The 14561-nt window shown below is 32.3% G+C and overlaps 1 protein-coding gene across 1 annotated transcript; it reads left to right on the top strand.

Annotated features, from left to right (window-relative positions):
* Positions 1-6314: 6314 nt before the first annotated feature.
* On the top strand, positions 6315-11434 carry LOC141668597 (uncharacterized). Its single transcript, XM_074475545.1, has 4 exons — positions 6315-6513; positions 7523-7872; positions 7949-9910; positions 11088-11434. The coding sequence occupies exons 2-3, from the start codon at positions 7526-7528 to the stop codon at positions 9903-9905; spliced, it is 2304 nt and encodes a 767-aa protein (XP_074331646.1). The 5' UTR covers positions 6315-6513; positions 7523-7525; the 3' UTR covers positions 9906-9910; positions 11088-11434.
* The last annotated feature ends 3127 nt before the right edge of the window (positions 11435-14561 follow it).

Below are 14561 nucleotides of genomic sequence, written 5' to 3'. Positions count from 1 at the left end.
ACACTTATCACCACTAAGCTGAGTACTAATGATTACATACCTCTTAGCTCCAAGCTTTCCAATAGGATTAATGCATGTACCTCTCTTCTCATTTCCTTCGCAGGTAGGGTTCAACTCATTATGGCAGTTTTGTTCTCTATTCAAGCCTTCTGGTCTGCTCTTTTTATTTTACCAAGAGATGTTCATAATCAGATTCAAATGATGTTCACTAGATTCCTTTAAAAATGACATCTTAATAAAGTAGGAGGAGCAAGGGTAAGTTGGGATAAGGTATGCATGTCGCGGGAGGAAGGTGGTCTGAATCTTAAAAACCCTAAAGAGTGGAACCAAGCTTTGATTTTAATTCCGTTATGTAAAATAATTGGTAAATCTGAGTGTCTTTGCTCTAGATGGATTCATAGCACTACCCTTAAGCGTAACCTCTTTTGGACCATGAAAATTCCTTCGGATTGTTCCCGGATATGGAGGAAAATCTTGAAGTTTCGACAAGTGGCTATTAATTTTATTGAGTACAAGTTGAGTAATGATTGTCAAACCTCCTTATGGTTTGATCCATGGTGGCATAAATCCAGTATGGCTTTCACAAAATATTATCTTATTATCTCTCAGTCAGGTTTGAGTGTTAATGTTACAGTGGGAGACCTTATATCTATGAGTCACTAGGTGTTACTGAAACCGAAAACGGCTGAATTGATCTCGGTTCTCACCCTAAATCACACGACCAACGTCCCAGAAGTCTAACGGATGCATTAAATACAACAAACGATGTCGGGAAGTGACAATCCGACCACTTGACGAAGAACGCCGACAACAATCCGGCGAAATAACGATTAGGCTTAAAACTCAACCAAAATTAACGAACTATATAATAAAATGATGTTGAAAATCATACCAACCTACTACCATAATCAAAATCAACAACCACAACACGTGTGAATCGAAAAAAATTGAAAAAATATAAATGATTAAACTTTTATATTTGATTATTTCATTACAGCAAACAAATGACATAATTATATGCATAATTTGATTGTAAATCACTTAATAAAGCTATATCTATCATCATATTTAACCAAATATCATTCAATCAAGAATTCCCAAATTTTGAGTTTAAACACTAAAAATTGAATTAAAATTATGAATCGTTCATACGATTTGATGGTAGATTAAGAAAGAGAAGATCGAGAGCTTCAAAACGGTTACTAACACTTCAATTTATGAAATCCAAATAATCTTCAAACGTGGATTTGATCTTCATGAACTCAAGAACACTATAGAGATATTTTTACAGAATTTTTCTATTTTTTTGATTATTTATCAAAATTACAAATAGTTAAAATTTATTTATAATTACAGAAAAATACCCCAAAAGTTATTTGGGACCTAATTATATTATTTAATAAAAATTATTGGCCCAAAATTAATAACCAACGCAGAATAAATTTTATTCGAATAAATATAAAAATTATGCCACAATTTTCTGAAAATTACAAATATTCCAAAAATACGAAAACATGATATTTGCAAGATCTTTGATTTTGTAAAAATGAAAATACACTGTGGGTTTTGACGTCCCGGTCGGGGACCCGGTCTGATAATTAATTGGAAACCAAAATATTTTCTAATTTTAGAGTAAAACCCGAAAACACATATAACATATGCAAACTAGGGCTGTCAAAAAAAATCGAAAAATCTGATATTCGTCCGAAAAATCCGTATCTGAGAAAAAACGGATATTATCCGTATCCGAGAAAAAATGGATATTATCCGTATCCGAATTCGGGATATTCTAATCTGAAACTAAATACATATATGATATTTAAATTATATAAATAGATAATTGTATATAATTTAAATTTTATTTTTTTAGTTTATAATATGTGTAAATGTATTAAATAATACGTTATACAAAATTTTATATAATTGTACACATACTTTATACATATATAAATATTATTTGTATTTAATTTTAAAAAATGTTCTATAATCATCGTCAAAACGGTAGGGGCAACAAAAAATTTAAAAAATCCGATATTCATCCGAAATATCCACATTCGTATTCGAAAAAAGCGGATATTATCTGTATCTGAAATAAAGCGGATATTATCCGTATTCGAATCTGATGATTGCGGATGCGTATACGGATATAGGCATATTTGTATCCGAATTATCCGTTTGACAACCCTAATGCAAAAGCATGTGGAACGAGTTAGAACATGTAACACGTAATAAACGCACTTTGACACGCGTCCACATAACGAATAATTCATATAATTGGATTTTAAACACGTAACTAATATCCGAAAAATACTCTGATCCTTACGGGACCACACACAAATCTACCGTATGTTAAATCATGGCTAACAATTTTTTTTTGTAGAAATATAAATATTTCTATTGATAAAAGTCAAGAATACAATATTTTTAATAATAATAAACACATAATAATTCATTTAACATGTTAGGTCCTTAATACAACTGTAGAGGGGGGTGAATACAGTTTATGCAAACAAATCGAATTAAGTACTCAACAGATTGAAACAGTTTTTGTACTGACTGATAAAAACTAATTACAAAATTACCCTCTCAAAGGATGAACAGTAATCCTTGAGAGCTGTTAGGTTACATAAAAGATATATCAATTCGTCACACATATAGTGTAAACCTAATATGTGTTTATATACTGCACATCTTCACAATCAATAAGGAATCGTATTCTATTATAATAAGGAATCCTAAAATATATCCATGTATTGATTGTTACAATAAATAAAGTCCTGCACCGACATGTATTCTACAAATCTTTTCTTCTTCGATATCTCCTGACTTTCAGCTGAAGTGATCAAATGTTGATGTCAAATGCTGATCATCAAATGCTGATAAAAAATGTTGATAACGCCACCTCTGCTAAACTTTGATATCAACAACTGATAAATAAAATCTGATAGTTTATATGCTGATATCATCAATTTTTTTATAACAATCTCCCCAAACTTGTGCATTATGAAAATATGTACAAGTTTTAAATTGATGATGTTAAAACTATCTAAATGCAGAAATACAAATGAATATACAGTCTTATAATCAGTGTTTCTCAGACCTTATCTTTAATCTTGAACTTTAGTACAATCAGTACCTCCATCAAGGAATTTCTTGAGTAAATTACCTTCAAGTACATTCACATACATTTCCATTCTCTGTTTGATATACGTTAGCTCCTATATTGATTCATCATTCTGATAAACAACAACTTTGAGGTCATGCATATTTGCTCTTCTAAGTGACAGATCATCAAGTTCCAAGAGATCTAGATTGAAAATGAGAACCTTTTCACACATATCAACAGTATAACCAGATTCATCAATGTATTTTGGAATGTAATTAGACTTGTATGCCATTCCTCTCTGCTTTATGTATACCAAGTTCTTCAAAAATTCTGACCATCCAGCAGTAGTAGAGTTGGTTACCTTAAGTAAAGTAGTGACAAATTCCAACTCCTACCATGGTTTATTCTTCAACTGCTCTTGAGTAAACCTCAACTTTCTCCCAGATTCCAGAAAATAAATTAGCTTTTCTCCAATTCTATTATTGACAATTTGTACTAATATAATTTTATGCAAATCTTCAAACTTTGTATTATTCCCAATTCATGTCAGATTTCCAGCATCCCTTGGAATTAAAGCATCAACAACATATTTATCAGTTTTTGAATATTCCAAGTCACTTGTTCTACCAGATCTTCTAGAATGAGAGTTTCCAATATAGATCTTATTTATAGTCTCATAAAAATCTCTTACTCGTGCAGACTTTTTGTTTCCCCGTGGTAACTTCTTCTTTTCTTGTAATGTTAATTCCGGCATATAAGAGTTTACATTTTCAGAATCAGTATTTGTGAAATCAGCTTGTAGAATATAATACGATTTTTGAAAAAATAAATGATTTATTTTTGAAAAAATAAATGATTTTCCGTTAATTTATCCTTTTTTCTCTGTAACTGATTTTTCTCTCTAAATTTATCTTCTAATCCTTTTCTCAACAAATATCAAATATCATAGCAAAACTATTTAAGAAATCACTAAATCCTAAAAAATTGGGTTCAGAAGCTGTATTATTCGATCAAATACTACCTCGATTGTGTTGTCCACTCTAATGTTACATGTCTCCATCCTTATTAATAAACTCCACGTCTTCACCTTTATTTTTTTAAAAAAATAAATAAATTACAAGCACCCCATTATAAGGATAAATTAAAATATACTCTATAAAATATATGATAATTTCACATATTCAAAAATGCAAGAAGTCAAATATATAATAATAAAATTGCACTATTTTTGTGAATTAACGCACCTATCATCTAATTATATTATTCACTAAAATAGAATTAGATACACAAAACTATCCAAAATAATTTGATATAATATTTTATAATTGAAATGATTTTTTTTGAAAATACTTTAAAAAAACAATATTTGTTTATTAACACTTTATGCCATCGACGAAGTAATAAGTGAATTAAATTAAAAAAGTCATAAAATATAATATAAGTTTTTTTATAGCACTTGGCACAGGAAAAATATTATTTTAAATTTATTTATGATTTTATTATTTAAATATAGTCTATAGATTTTTGTAATTAACTTTTCAATTTTAAACGAACATAAATATTGACTTAACTACTGTACTTTTAATATCATCAAATTGATTTAATAATACAAAATTATTGAATTTTTTGTAATTTTAATAAAATAGTGTTAAGTAATCGGTTGCACTAAAACGGTAGTAGAGGAAGGCCCGGATAGGATCTTATTTTGTACGAAATTTTTTCGCTACGATTGACAACGACAAATACAACCAATATCAATATCAATACCAACAATAAATATTTAAATTAAACAAATGGGGGGTGGGAGGACTCGAACACAAGTGCCTCCCTAAAACGAGCTCTGATATTATATATATATATATTTTTTATTTTTTTTTGCAGAAATATAAATATTTTCATTGATAAAAATCAAGAATACAATCCGGAGGGACGGAGTTTCCTTCATTCATCAAAGTATATCATCTAACCGAAAAGTAAGCAGGTGCTCCCGGAAACTTAGACAATATCGCTTCAATGAAGAAAGACCCGAACAAGATATTATACTATTTAATATATACAATATGTCTTATAGAAAGTTCAATAATGGGGTAATATAATGTTAAATTTAGATTTAAAATAACAAGATGGTATATTTGTTGTTAAATATAAAATCAAATATCGATGTTGTTATATTTGGGTTTTGGCCCCAAATGTCACAATTTGGGGAAGAATGTCACAATGTCACTTTATGAAAAATAACCCAAAATGTCATTTCAAAACGGAGTCTCGTCTTGAGTTTTTTTTAAATTTAACAAAAATGCTGTTGCGTTTTACGTTTTCATTTTCTTTTAAAAAAAATCTGAAAAACACAGTTTGAGCTAATGATTTGAGGGTATGAAAACGTTACTTGAGATTGTGTTTTTTAGTTAGTTTTTTGTGCCCAAAAAGGGTCTCATGTTTGGTTTTCCAGGGAAAACGCAACATGGACTACGGTTTTTCTTTTTTTTTTTTTTTTAAAAAAATTACCGAAAAAATTAAATAATGTTATATTTCCAAGTTTAACACGTAATTTTAAGAGATGTTTTATTCATATTTATAAATTTTTTAATATTTTTAAAAACCCAAATTAAGTATTAGTGAACCCTAAAATATTAAAAATTATTAATAATTAGAATTTGGTTTCTAAAATTTAGGTCGGCCCTAAACAAATTAGGGTTTAGACTTAGGGTTTAGGGTCTGCTAAACCCTATTTAAAAAGGGATTAGTGAACCCTAAAATATTAAAAGTTGTTAAATTAGGGCCCACTTTTTAATATTTTTGGATTCACCAATTCTCAATTTAAAGGTTCAGTAGTTCTGAATTTGCGTTTTAAAAATAGTAAATATTAATATATATAAATAAAATACGAATAAAACACGCCTTAGGAAAAAAAATTTAAGCTTGAAAACATAACATTATCTAGTATTTTCGGTAAAAAATAAATAAATAACAAAAAAATGTTAAAAACGCTAATACAAATGACGTTTAACTTGAAAACACAACTTGAAATTATGTTTTGATTGAAAAAACGTGAATTGAAGTCACGTTTGAAACGTTAAAAAAGAAAAGAGAAAACGGAAAACGCATCTGCATTTATCATCAATAAAAAAAGCGAAACTCGATCCTCTGTTTTTTTAAATAACATTTGGGACCATATTTTCATAAAATGATATCGAGAGTCATTCTTACTCAAATAGTGAGATTTTGGATCATTTTTCGTTACGTTTGGCACAGGTAAAAAATAAATCGGGTCATGGGTCGGCGAAGAATATATTCGGGTCTAAACTCTTGAAGTTGGGTTCAATTTCCGCTGCAGGGTGTACAGTTGTAATTTATCAGAATGAGTTGCTTTAATATGCTCCCGCTGTTTCCATAGATTCCACATAAAGGTATCATCTTTCTTCTCATTTATCATCTGGGTCTTCAAATCTTTGGTGGGCTTTTCTTGATTTGTGAATCTTGTATGCCCATTGTATGTATATGACGTGTGTTTTTGTTTTTGGGTCATTCTTGGTTTATGTTCTTGTTTTGTAGTTTGATGTGTTCTTGTTTGGTTTTTAGTTTTTACTGTACACGAATGCATTAGCTCTCTCTCTCTCTCTCTCTCTCTCTCTCTCTCTCTCTCTCTCTCTCTCTCCCCCCCCCCCCTCCCTCTCTCCCTCCCCCCCCCCCTCTCTCTCTCTCTCTCCCCCTCCCTATCTGTGTGTGTTAGTTATAGCTGTTCTAAATTATAATTCTTGTTTTTGGGTAACTGTTTGGTTTTAGTTTTCAATGTACAAGGCTGTAAAGGAATGGATTAGTTTTTACTGTATGTGCTGATCTTGTTATGTGTGTGTGTGTTCTTGACCTGAAGTGATTGGGTTAAAGTTCTGTAACTATATGATATGATGTTAGGCCTAAATGAGAAAACCGGCATTGTACTTTATATATTTAGAAAGATTTTTGGAGAGGGAGAGATTTAAACTTATTGATATAGAAAGTATAGGTCAAGGTTCGTAAGGGCGGTTATGCAACCTTTATGTTTGTTAGAATATTGGACATGTGAATGATCATGAATGCTAAAATTGGAAAAGAAGAAGATAGTCATGAATTGATGAAAATTATATTCATTATTGGGAAAAAGTTGGATATATGCTGTTGTGGACCTTGTATTTTAGTTTCGCAAAATACAACATGCCCCTTTTTAAACAAATAGTGAAAGTATTGTATTTACGATGAAAACTGTATGATATTTTGTTTAGATGTGAAAGGAAATGCATATTTAGACTCTTAAAATTGTATGTACTAGTATGGAGTCACAGTTTTCTATTTACAATGGAAACTTTTATTTGTGATTTTCTGTTAGATGAAACGAAGACATCTTTTTTTACTTTAAAAAAAATGAAATTTATGATTTAGGTCATGGCTGGGAAGAAGGTTATTGTTATATGTCAATCAGGTGGTGTGTTTGAGAAGGACAAGGATGGTAATTTGTTGTATGTAGGAGGGAATGCTCACGCCATGGAAGTTGATGATAAAATGACGTATGATACTTTCGTAATGGAGGTAGCGGAGATGTTCAACTACAGCACCATGGCAATGTCTATTAAATATTTTCTTTTCGAAAATAAGAAGACACTTATTTCAATTTCAAACGATAAAGATCTTAAACGCATGATTAATTTCCATGGTGACTACAACACCACCGACATATATGTTATGAATGAAGAAGTTGTCACTGCAGATATCTCAAGCATGCCTGGGAGTAGGTAGTTACCTTGCTGACTTATGTTATAGTTGAATCTTACCTTTTCAGGTTAGACATTGGGAACATGTATATTGCAGGTCAAGCAGGACAAGTTTGTCTGAGGATGGGATGTTTGTTGACGCTCCTGCTAGTCTTGGGGATGATATTTTTGATGACTCAAGTGAGCCAGGTCTCCTGCTTGATGCGAACTTTGGTATTGTAGATGATTTAAACAATGTGGAAGCCCTTTTTGATATACCTAGTGATATGCCTCCGGCTCTCCTGAAATCTAATGGTGAAAAGCATGTGAAAGCTGCACAACAGTGGCAAAACATTATAACAGGTGTTGGACAAAGGTTTAACAGTGTACATGAGTTCCGCGAGTCTTTGCGTAAATATGCCATTGCTCATCAGTTTGCTTTTAGGTATAATAAGAATGATAGTCACCGAGTGACTGTCAAGTGCAAGGTTGAAGGTTGCCCTTGGAGAATTCATGCATCAAGGTTGTCTACCACCCAACTAATTTGTATTAAGAAAATGGATTCAGCACATACATGTGAAGGAAATGTTGTACCAACTGGTCATCAGGCCACAAGAAGTTGGGTGGCAAGTGTTATTAAGGAAAAGTTGAAGGAAGTTCCAGACTATAAACCCAGGGATATCGTTGAAGACATAAAGAATGAGTATGGAATTCAACTCAATTACTTTCAGGCGTGGCGTGGGAAAGAAATTGCCAAGGAGCAGCTTCAGGGATCATATAAAGAGGCATATGGTCAACTTCCAAGTTTATGTGATTCAATAATGGAGACAAATCCTGGTAGTCTTGCTACATTTACTACTAAGGATGACTCAAGCTTTCATCGCCTCTTTGTATCATTTCATGCCTCAATTCATGGGTTCCAAAATGGCTGTCGGCCTCTTCTTTTCCTTGATAGTGTAACCTTGAATTCAAAGTATCAAGGAATGTTGTTGACTGCAACTGCTGCTGATGGAAATGATGGTGTCTTTCCTGTTGCTTTTGCTGTAGTAGACGCAGAAACCAATGATAATTGGCATTGGTTTCTTGTGCAGCTCAGAAATGCATTATCAGATTGTCATGGTATAACTTTTGTAGCAGATAGAGAGAAGGGATTGAAGGAGTCAATTAATAACATTTTTCAGGACGAGAATGTTCACCATGGTTACTGTTTACATTACCTTTCAGAGAAACTTGTTAGAGATTTAAAGGGCCAGTTTTCCGTTGAAGTTAAGCGTCTCATGATTGAGGATTTATTTGCTGCAGCATATGCAGGTACTCCCGAGGAATTCCAAATATGTGTGGAGCGCATAAAAAATATTTCAGTCGAAGCTTACATTTGGGTCAATGAAAGTGAACCTGAGCATTGGGCAAATGCGTTCTTCCCAGGAGCAAGATATAACCATCTGACGTCAAACTTTGGAGAGGAGTTTTATGGATGGGTATCAGATGCACATGAACTACCAATAACTCAGATGGTCGATGCTATACGGTGTAAGATAATGGATGTAATGCATGCCCGAAGGGTAGAATCTAGTCAATGGCTAACGAGATTAACTCCAATAATGGAGGAAAAGCTAGAGAAGGAGAATGTTCACGTTCATCCACATCCTGTACTAATTTCATCTGGAAGCAGAGTTGAGGTTCATGGTGACTCCGTTGAAGTTGTTGACGTTGATAACTTTAGTTGTACCTGCAAAGGCTGGCAACTCACTGGATTGCCTTGCTGCCATGCTATTCCTGTCATTGCTTGCCTTAATCGTGATCCATATTATTATTGTTCTATATACTTGACTGTCGTAAACTACAGATCAACGTATTCAGAATCAGTACATCCTATCGTTGATATTGATAGGACGGCGAATGACTGTTCTCAGGGTGCATTATCAGTGACTGTCAAAGCTCCTCCTACTCGTCGTCCACCAGGTCGTCCAGTGAAGAAGAAAAGCAAAGATGTAATCAGACGTCAACTCCAGTGCGGGAAATGCAAGGGCAGCGGACACAACAAGTCAACATGCAAAGAGCTTTTAGAGCCTTAGCCTGGGTAAGAAGGAATCTGAAGCCTTTTTACAAACTCAGTACTCTAATACAACCTGTTATATATATTTTACAGTAAATCTTGACATTCTTCGTGTGTCCATTGTAGAAAATTTAAATGAAGCAATTGATGATCACCCTCTGATATACAGAATTAGATATCATCAACTGAGGCTAGCTGTTAAGAATTTGATGGCTGTCACTTGTTGCCGGTTGCTTATATGGCAATCTAAAAACTAACACACAATTAGCTAATTTTCAGTAGAATAAAAAATGACCTTCAGTTAAAGTAATATTTATAAATTATCTGATGACATGGACAGCACAAACTTGTTTTTACCAAATTAACCAAGGACCACCTATCACCTATTTTGTCATCCTGCATAATTATTATAGTCGTACATCGTACTTCATGGTCAAAGGAACAGAAACTATTATCACAAGTGAGCTTATCATTATAGGTTTGAGTGCTTTCTGAAGATAACCTGATTCATTTTTTGTGCATGCTATTATATGCACTCATTTGTATTTGTATTAAGATTCCAGTAGTTATATTATCAAGGTAAAATTTTCGAGTTTTCCATGTACAATGATAGTTTTAGTAATTCACAGAGACACAGACCCATGCATTGGGTTGTAAATGTAATGAGAAAGCTTGAGGAGAGGGCGGTAGCAAAATATCTTTTATTTGAAGAGAAACATGGTTTAAATGCACATTATATAAATCCTCTGTTTTAATTTGGTCAATTTTTTTAATGTAATTATGCCGTAATTGACTATTTATTTTGTAATTGAATTTGATAATATGAGTAACAGTTAATTTCCAGTTGTCAAACTGTTAAATGCTACCACTCAGGTTGCAGTAGTAACTAACAACCTTCGTTTGGCTTGTTTTGTTCTGTATCTAGCAGCTGGATTATTATCCAACATCCCTTGTTAAAAAAAGTAGTTTAATATTGACAGGTTGCGAGAGTTATCTATTGTGTTAGGCACTCGCAAACTGTACAAAGCCCATTCGTTAATTAGTAAGCTTGCTGGTGTGCTATTTGATATTGTCTGTCAAATGTCCCGTTTAATATGGCATTGTTTTGTTGATGGAATTCATTTGATCAACAACTACTTAATGTGTATCGATTATAAAAATCCAGCAAAGCAGAATTTGAAGTCTGATCTTCTCCTTGCAGGATTGTATTTCACGGACTTTACCATGGCAATGCACCTGAGCTTGGATGAAAGCTTTTTTTTCCTGTCATTTCCGTAATATGTTCTTTTAGCTTTTAGACGATGATAGCAGAGGTTTAAGTAATTTTAAAGTTTATCTAGAGGGTTAGCTATCTTAATCGTTCGCCCCCATGTTATAAATTTTTTTGTTCTTTTAAATTCTGCTTTGCCTTGATTTACGTCATTTTGACATTATTCTGCAAAAATAGTAGGGTCAAGGACTAAATAGTCCAGGAACTTTTGGGTTGTACTGCACATGCTCAGTTGCAAGAAGAGAAGTATAGTTAGTGAACTTGTGTAGTACATTTGTTGGTTAGCTGTCGTAATACAGTACTTGCTCTTCATGTAGTACAAATGTACAATGAAGACTAAGCATAGTACTTCATGTACTGGCAAGTGTAACATCTGCATAATTACTTCCTTATATATGGCAATTGCCAGGATTGTGATAATCTCATCATCTTACTGGTAATATTCCACAATAGATGTCTCTGTCAGTGCTTAAACTTGTGTCGTATCGCAGATCCCAAATCTGTGCACCACTCTTGTCTAACGGATGCTGCATTGTAGTTATGTGCAAACATCTGTTGCTCTACTTGGGACAATCTGAACAATTACGTGTTCTATTCTCTGAGTTTCTTTCGGGTTTTACTTGGATGTCGTTTGTTGTCAGAGATTCGAGAATTTTGAGGTAAATGATGGAAGAGAATAGACGGGGACGAGGGGGAGCCTGAAAGGGATGGTTGAACACCTGTGTAATGGTGTGACTGTTCCTTCCATGCACTGCCTCTTCCCTGGCTATACTCTCTGTATCTTTCACCATCTATCTTTACCTGGTATTTTCATCAAGATTACATATCAATTATTATTGTTTATTCTACATTTACCTCTTTTGTCTTATATTTAGAATGTTATTTTATTTTTCAACCCCCCCCTCCGTGTCATGTTCTTTTATGTTTTTTTACTCATTAGGCTTTTATGCGAGTTTTTGTTCTAACAAATCTCGGGATGATCGAGAATCGAACTCAGAATTATGTCTGCCCTAGGTCCAATAAAGGAAGAGACCCGTATTGGGCCGAGGGCAGAAGCATGTCTAAACCAAAAGGCCCCAAGAGGAAACAGACCATCAATTCTCAACCATCAAAAATCGAAATGACCGAGAACAGTTTTGTTTAACATAATTATATATTATATGTGTAATACAGTTATTGTAAATTATATTTATATTATTTATTTATTTAGTCTTTTAGCCTCTAACAATATCATATTAGTATATGAGTTAGGGGTGAGTAACGGGTCAGGATTGATCCGAACCAAACCCGAAGAAACTAGGAATCGAAATAAGCAAAATTTTGGAACGAACCAAAATTGTTGTTATAATAGAATTGAACCGGAACCGAACCGCAATTTAAGGTTTGGAACCGAAAGAACCATTAAAATATATTTTTTTTTTTAAAATTAAATTCAAAAAACCTGCTACAAATTAATTTTTTTAATAAACATCAATATATCATTAATTATTAAAAATTAGAGTACATTATTATGTATTTGTATCTGTACATACTATATTCTGAACTGCCTTGTTGCGGTCTCGTAGACTCGCGGTACTCATATTTTCCCGTTTCTTATTCCAGATTTGATAACATCAACTCCCTCCGTCTCTCCCGATTGTTATCGTTTCTAAGATAGTGTCTGACACGCATTTTAAGATAAATAGAAAGTATAGTTCTATAACTTTTCTTAAAAATTTTCTTTTTCTGGATAAAAGTTTAAACATTCTATTTTTATTCAGAAAAAGAAAATTAAAAAAATAAATTATAGAACTATACTTTATATTCATCTTAAAATACGTGTCGGACACTCTCTCAGAAACGATAACGATTGGTCAGGACTTTAAAAGAGTTTTTGGATTTGAGCATATACGGGGAAAAAAGTGAAACTAAAGTTACTTAATTTCAAATCTTTGAAACTCATTATTCCTTTTAAATGATCTGTATCACATAAGCTAATAGCTCATGTTATATTAACAAAAATACTAGAGTCTCAAAAACGGTTTCGAAAACCATTTCCCGAATGATGATGTGTCAATATGCTATTGGATGTTTACCCATTAATAAAATGAGCCCTCGTGTATTAATATGAAACTGATTGTTTTTTGAGAAACGCTAGAGTACCAAAAACGGTTTCCAAAACCATTGACGAATGATGATGATGTGCTATTAGATATTCACTCATAAATCAAATGGGCCTCTCCTGTATTAATATGAATCCAACGAATTAAAAAATGACACATGTCATTTTGGGAACGTTTTTGAAAGTTTTTTTGATATATAGCATTGGTCTTATATTAAAAAATAAGTCTTAAAAATATGAGTTTATATTGAATGACTTGTCAAATATTTTATGTATTACTTTCGATTAAATTGAATAAATTACTTTTTAAAAGATAATTAAGTATTTAAAATTTAAACAAACATGCTTGAGGTTGAGAATTAGCATAACGATAGTCTCAACTGTTAACATTATGTTTCTGAATAAGATTAAAGATCGGAAGATATATCTTTTCTGTTTTGCTAGTAGAGAAATTCTTATTAAGGTTGTGGTTTGTTAGATATATTTGATAATATCATGTCTAATATGATTTGTGTTTAGTTTTCACATCTTACTTAAACAGGACAAATCAGTACTTAACTGGAAATCAGCACTTATATAGAAGTCAGAATTTAAGTTGTCAGAACTTAAGTTATCAGGAGATATTTATCAGGAGATAATATCATGACTTAAGGAGACTTTCAGATAAGGAAGACGGCTAATTGAAAGGAAAGAAGATCAAGACAAACGCAAGAAGAGATATGCATGAACAAGGAATTCTATGAAGAATAAAATACTTGGAAGAAAAGATAACTAGTTAATATATTTTAGGAAGCAGAATTATATTCCATATCAATTAGAGATTATCTTGTAACTGTGTAGTATATAAACACAGACATGGGATTTACATTATATCTGTTATCATAATTGAATTTATTATTTATTGTAACTCTAGCAGCTCTCGTGATATTTTTGTTCATCACTGAGAGAGGACAGTTCCATATTGTAACAGAGTTTAATAAAGTTTGTGTTCTGTTACTTGTGTTCTTTAATTCGATTTGATTGTGATAAACATTGTATTCAACCCCCTTCTACAGTGTGTGTGACCTAACATGGTTCAAACCATTTTGTCATATGTACGAGCTATTTTGAATGCTTTTTTTAGAGAATGACAAAAATATCAAATTTACATTTATTGAGATGTTTATTTGAATAGTTTTACAAAACTACTCCTACTGAAATCAAATAAAATCTCAATAAATGTAGTTTGTTTGACTACAAGTATGAAGAAAAATGTAGTTTATTTGAAAGAGTTTACAAATTTGATTACAAAATCAGGTTATTTT

The sequence above is a fragment of the Apium graveolens genome, chromosome 6 (genome assembly GCF_009905375.1).
Source record: "Apium graveolens cultivar Ventura chromosome 6, ASM990537v1, whole genome shotgun sequence".
NCBI lineage: Eukaryota > Viridiplantae > Streptophyta > Magnoliopsida > Apiales > Apiaceae > Apium > Apium graveolens.
The sequence above is the reverse complement of the archived record's forward strand: the minus strand, read 5'-3'. Positions and strand labels throughout refer to the sequence as shown.